The sequence below is a fragment of the Rhamphochromis sp. 'chilingali' genome (genome assembly GCF_963969265.1).
Source record: "Rhamphochromis sp. 'chilingali' genome assembly, chromosome: 6".
NCBI lineage: Eukaryota > Metazoa > Chordata > Actinopteri > Cichliformes > Cichlidae > Rhamphochromis > Rhamphochromis sp. 'chilingali'.
This window is the reverse complement of record NC_137933.1, coordinates 14,961,178-14,967,075: the sequence shown is the minus strand read 5'-3', so window position 1 is coordinate 14,967,075 and position 5,898 is coordinate 14,961,178. Positions and strand designations below refer to the sequence as shown.

The following is a 5,898-nucleotide window of genomic DNA, read 5'->3' as shown; positions in this document are numbered from 1 at the left end:
TTAGCTAAGATCTAAAACTTCTTACACAGTAACAGCATTGTTCAGTCCCATAAGAAGAGCGCGGAGAGGTGAACACATTTTAAAACACCGGCTTTTTATTTGAACCCGAGCGAAAAAAGAATAAAAGAAAGGAATGAGTTAATTACAAAGTTTATGCAATATTAAAAGACAAAACTGCAGTTAACAGAAGACAGTGCCAATGTCCACAAACTACAATGTTAATCTAACATGCTCATGGTTATATTCCAAGATTCTGCCTTTTAAATTAAGGTAAATGAATAAATGACTAAAGCAGATATTATCATGTTTTTTTCCTTTACAGTAGTTTCTATTGGCAGTAGTCAGGTTTACATAATAATATATGATGCAATGTTCCACTCACTGACAAATCAGCCTGGTTAATGTTTACAGACTTAAAGGTGTTACAGTAAATGTGGTGCCACATGCACTGGAAACTGCGGTGCCATTTATCAAACAGATGAAGGGGTCCCAGGTTCACGGGTTTGTGTTACCCTTAGTGGCCCTCTTTGCTCAAGCTAATGTGTGATATCAGCAGTAACAAAGTACGCATGTGCTCCAGTACTGCATGTAACTACAGTACTGCATGTAACTACAGTACAGTTAAAAGTTTGTTTTTGGAGTTTTCAGTTTTAAGTCACTTTATGCTCCAACTATGTTTGAGAATCTAACCGGTTAAAGTTTCAACTCAAAACACAAGAGCACTTTTTAAACTGCTTGTGTGTTTTGTAACATCGTTCAGGACCCTGATGGCATTAAAGCCGCTAACACATTAATCCGTGGTGAACATGTAAAAGGGACCCATAGTACGGTACAAGGAGTACTCCATGCTGAGAATAGTCCTATAAATTCACTTATGTAAAAAGATTTTTTGCAGAACTTTTATTTGCAGTGAGGCATCTTTAACTTGTATTACCAAAATACCAGTCAGCTTTTACAGCATGGGCTCTTGACACTGGTGCAGTGGACGGTTGATTAAGATATGCAATACTGCAATACTCTCCAGTTTATAATCGGAGGTACCGGTATATCAAATAAAATATAATGTATAATTAAAATGGAGTTTGCATGCTCTCCCTGTGCCTGCGTGGGATTTTTCTCCCACAGTCCAAAAAATATGCTCAAGTTATCTTAATTTGTTATTATCTAAACTGCAGGTGTGAAGTTGTATTTTTACTCAGGTGTAAATAGAATTTGTATTCTATTTTTATCCTATTGTATATTTTATTCTATTTTATTCTACTGTATATAGTATTTTATTTTTATTCTATTCTGTACAGTATTTTATTCTTATTGTATTCTAATTTTTGCTATATAACTTTTGCACTGTCCACTTCCTGCTGTGACAAAACAAATTTCCCACGTGTGGGACTAATAAAATATCTTTTTTTTATCTTATGTGAGAGCGAATGGTTGTCCAGCTCTCTGTGTTAGCCCTGTGACAGACTGTACCCTCATGATGGATGGATGGATGGATGGATGGATGGATGGATGGAAACACAAATACAGAATCACAGCTGTGTCACACAACTTGCTTTAATTTATTAACATTGCACATTACAAAACACCACTAGCATTCCTCTGCTGAGCCACAATGTCCCTTTAATTTATTGTTTCACAATAAATATCAAGACAGGCTAATGCCTTACATCCCACCCTGTCAGCGGCAAAGGAATAAAAAAACAGAAATCTTCACAAGAAAACATCTTCCATCCTGAAGACACAAAAAGCAGCCAAGCAGTTTTAGTGAGAATGACTACTAGCATATAGCTGGCCCAGATTTGCAATAGGAGAAAACAGCAGAGGAAAAAGGTATACAAAATCTGATATGGATCACATACTTTCATGCATTTGGGAATTGTTGGGAAAATCCAATAAAGAATACGGAAAATATAAACAGAACATTTTTCCCCTCTTTCAATAAACTGAAGTTAATATTGTTTAATGACCTACGTAAAAGTTGTGTACATTTATTTAAATAAAAAAATGTTTTGGTTTCTTCTTTTTGAAAAAGGTAGGATTGTGGTTTTGAGGTTTCATGAGGAGGCTTCCCTCCTCCTGTGCCCTAGTCTGATGACATTCACATACCAAATTGTACCTTGTCCTCAAAGCTTTGGCGTTTGATGTAAAAGCCATAAAAACTTCAACTTCACAACAGCCAGGCCAGAAATGCAGTTATTATTGAGATCACTGATTCAAGTGATGTTCATTTTTTTGCTATTGAGATTATCCAGTATATTCTAATTGTCTCCAAACAAAGCTGTCTGCAAAGGCACTGTGATGTGCAGCAATGTCAAATCAAAACAATCCATAAATATTCGTTTACTATATAAAGACACAATCCGGTAAAGGCTTCGGTGCCACCTGTCTTCGTTATTATTATCCATCATTTGTTTTTGCCAGTTTAAAGAATTAAAACTTTGAGTTTCAGCAGGCGACACCTGAATACACATTTAGAAAAAGATAGGTTTAAAGATCGCCTTTTTGTTTAGGAAAGTTTCAGCCTTTGTTGACTGATGGGTTAAAACTGACTGATAATAAAAAATGGATTATTGCAGTGATTCCGGACTGAGGCTTTATATTCAAAGCTCAATAAAACTGCCTGTTTCTGGCAAGGCTAGTGAAAGTAGGACTGCAGGGTACCACGGCGGCGGACATCAGTTGTCCAGCAGTGGAAGCCACCACCCAAGGAGTTGGCATGGCGAATGTTCACCTTTATGGTCTTGATACCTGCATTTAAACACACACACACAGTTATGGAGCATTTTTTCTTATTTTTTGCTGAAATTGAGTTTACTAAAAATAAATAAGGTGGTGAAGGTGGGGGTGCTTATAGAGGCTCACCGAGGTTCTCAAACATTTTCTGAATGCTGGTTTCATTGGCGTCAACCATGACACGCTTCTCATCCAGCATCAGGACATTCATGGACAGCCATTTGGAGGACATCCACAGTGGGTGGTCTGCTCAGCAAGAGAGTGGGGGTTTTTTTCAGTAAAAAAAAAAAAAAAAAATCTAAATATCATCTTTTTTTTGTGAGTGAAAGAAAATAATTTTTACTTTGAGTACCCACCATCGGGAATCAAAGGTATTGGTGGTTTTACAACTGTCCAGCCAGCCTTCTTGAACATGTCTACCTGAGGGAAAAGACAAAGAGCACTGGTAAGTTTGGGCCACTCTGTGGTGGTGGTGTGTACAAGTGTACCCAGAAGAGGGCAGCACAGCACTTCAGTACCTGGCGACATGGGCGATCAGGGTTTGACAGCACGAGTCCTGGCCCGATGATGTTAAACGTGGCATCAATGTGCATGGGGTTAGGGTCTTTGAAGGAGATTATGTGGACCTTGTAGGTTGGTGCCAGATGACGGCGCATCCACTCAATTCCCATGTAGTTTGTAACCTGAATAAAAAGCAGTGTGAAAGGAGAAGTTTCAGGAGCTTATCCAAGCTTCACATTCATATTCAGAGAAACATTCTTTTTTTCTGTAAGTGCAATGGATAAAAGAGAGATCTATATATGCGTGTGTGGGGGTTTATTGTGCATTTTACTACCATTTCAGCAGAAGATATCACCCATAGGATGTCATAAAATAAGCAAAATATCCTTCATACCTGGCTCCTCTGAACAAAGAGGTCCGTCCCAGCTCGAATAAAGTCAGCAGCATCGAAGCAGGGCTCGTGCTCCGTGGTCACAAACTTCCCCTGAGCAGCTAATTTGTGCCTGTCTTCCACTGTGCGGATGGGATAATCCTGAAAGGCACACATAAAAAGGATTTACACCCGTTTTGAGATATAGGAATAGCCTGCTGTCACACTATCATGTACAAAGCAATAAAAAAGTTGATGCAAAGAGGTTTGGTTTGCTATAAAGAACATAGACAAGCTGTTTAGGTGTTAATGCAACTTTGACTTAAGTCCTTGCCTTGAGAAATGACCACCTGGCTATGTTATAGCTCCCAAACTAAGGCCTCACCTGATCATACAGATCGTCGGCCATGGTTGGTTTAGGAGCAGTGGTCCACTTTGCACCTTTTCTGAAGTACTCCTTGATTAAAGGTCTGTAGGCTCGGTACTCAAAGAAACGAGCCCTCCACGCCATAGGAGCCTCGATGATCTCGTTTCCCACCACTAAAAGGATGTCTCTGGGCATGGCCGCATACATTCCTACAAGAGGGTCAACAGCAGAGAATTACTTTACAATGACTCATTTATAAACTGCAGTGTGATGCATTAACACCTTTATGTCACACATATTTGTCACACACATATTTCTGTCTTTTTACCTGATGAGGTGAAGTCTGGTGTTTTGTATTCCACAGACCAGTCGACGGGTTCTGGCCTCTTCACAACGACGCCCTCGTGACGCAGAATATTGCACATTTCTTCGATCTCAGCAACTGCTTTTTTCAAGTGGTCCGCAGGAAAAGACCAGCCCCCATACTTCTGGTAGAAGGGCCAGTACTTCTCATATGTGTTAGCCTGATGAGAGGTTTGTAGCATAACAACATGGAGTCAATCTGACAGCTGAGAGAAATGACAAGGATGCTTTGAGTCAAAGCATCTTCTGACAGCATTGCTTACTTTCACTTCCACAGTGAAGGGAGGCACGTGGGCATTTTCAGCTCGCCCCACAATCACCTCCTCCAGAGGGTCCCATTCATTGTAGCTGCAGACTGGGCATTCCTGAGGAACCGGCTCAGTAACATGTTCCTCTTCAACTACATGCTGTGGCTGTGCAGCTGCTGCACTTGAAGTGCTTTGCAGGGTCTTCTGCACCCATCCGTTCAACGCCCGGCCAAGCTGATGGAAGTGAAAACACATTAAGATTTTTTTTTTGTATATATATTTTGCTGAACAAAAATTTCATGTACTTTTGCATAAAATCTTTGGATTTAATAGATCTTGTTTTCCCCTTTTGGATCAGTTCAGTACATATTTACACTATGTGCAGTAACAGATCGGTCTACATGAAGTTCCTATTTAGTGGTGTGTTTATTTTTATTTTTATTTCAATGCCCCCAGCTCGCGTAGAAAGCGGCTGATCTGTGTGTTAACCGATAACACATTCAGGCTCCTTGGGTTTCAAAGCGAAAAAGCTTCCGTGAGGTTGATTGGTTTGGTGCCAAAGTACACGTTTTATTAAGAAGCCTTATCTCCACCGATAGCCTCTACAGTGTGGCCTCCGCTGGCTCGGGAACAGCTTCAGTGTCACTGAGTTTGAGAGCGCATCTGTGCCAAACAGCTGTTCACTGTCACTCAGGCAACCAGAAAAAAAGCTTTGTCAGCAGTTAAGAAAATCACGCCAGTCACTGGAGGAAGATTTCTTGGAAATAATCGGTGCAATTACGATTTATGCACTGGATTTAAAAAAAAAATAAAAATCCCCTCAGCTTCATTTCTGCAACACAGTCTCCTCCAAACGGGGTCATTATGACTGCTTCGGCGCTTCTATTAATTAGACAAATAACAAATGAACAAAGCAATGAAGTGCAGCGGCAGATGTGAAGAGAAATGCCAAATTTAATCATATTTTCACAGTTTATTCGCTTTGACTGACTTGTGCTTTATAACAAAAACGCTGCTTAAGAGAAAAGAGAGAGTGAGCGAGCGCGAGAGAAAGACACAGAAGACATTAAACCACCGTAATACCAACCATTGCTCCGATCAGATGGGCAGCCTCGGCCCCCCTGCTACCTCCTCTCAGGCATCTTACTCGCAGCATTGTCCAACGTAATAGTGAGTGTGTCAGTGGAATCAAACGGCAGCGCAGGATCCACTTCTCAGTATGCTCATGAATGAAGACTCCTCAGCTCAAAGCCAACTTTATAGCTGTGGGACTACGTGCCTCTTAGGCCATTGGTCGCTTTTGTGTTGTGGGGCAA

General features: G+C 40.5%; 1 protein-coding gene across 1 annotated transcript; it reads right to left on the bottom strand.

Annotated features, from left to right (window-relative positions):
- Positions 1–1,536: 1,536 nt before the first annotated feature.
- gatm (glycine amidinotransferase (L-arginine:glycine amidinotransferase)) lies at positions 1,537–5,894 on the bottom strand. The gene is made up of 9 exons (XM_080884744.1): positions 5,670–5,894; positions 4,598–4,816; positions 4,300–4,495; positions 3,990–4,180; positions 3,629–3,766; positions 3,252–3,416; positions 3,090–3,153; positions 2,863–2,979; positions 1,537–2,748 (listed from the first exon to the last, which is right to left on the bottom strand). Exons 1-9 carry the CDS (start codon positions 5,736–5,738, stop codon positions 2,636–2,638), a joined length of 1,272 nt encoding a protein of 423 aa, XP_080740870.1. The 5' UTR covers positions 5,739–5,894; the 3' UTR covers positions 1,537–2,635.
- Positions 5,895–5,898: the final 4 nt, after the last annotated feature.

Bases quoted from the DNA above. Each gene is read 5' to 3' on its own strand.
- gatm (XM_080884744.1), bottom strand. From the start codon at position 5,738: ATGCTGCGAGTAAGATGCCTGAGAGGAGGTAGCAGGGGGGCCGAGGCT. The intron at 3,767-3,989 runs GTGAGGCCTTAG...TGTGCCTTTCAG, and splicing joins CCGACGATCTGTATGATCAG to GATTATCCCATCCGCACAGT. The intron at 2,749-2,862 runs GTGAGCCTCTAT...GTTTAAATGCAG, and splicing joins GAAAATGTTTGAGAACCTCG to GTATCAAGACCATAAAGGTG.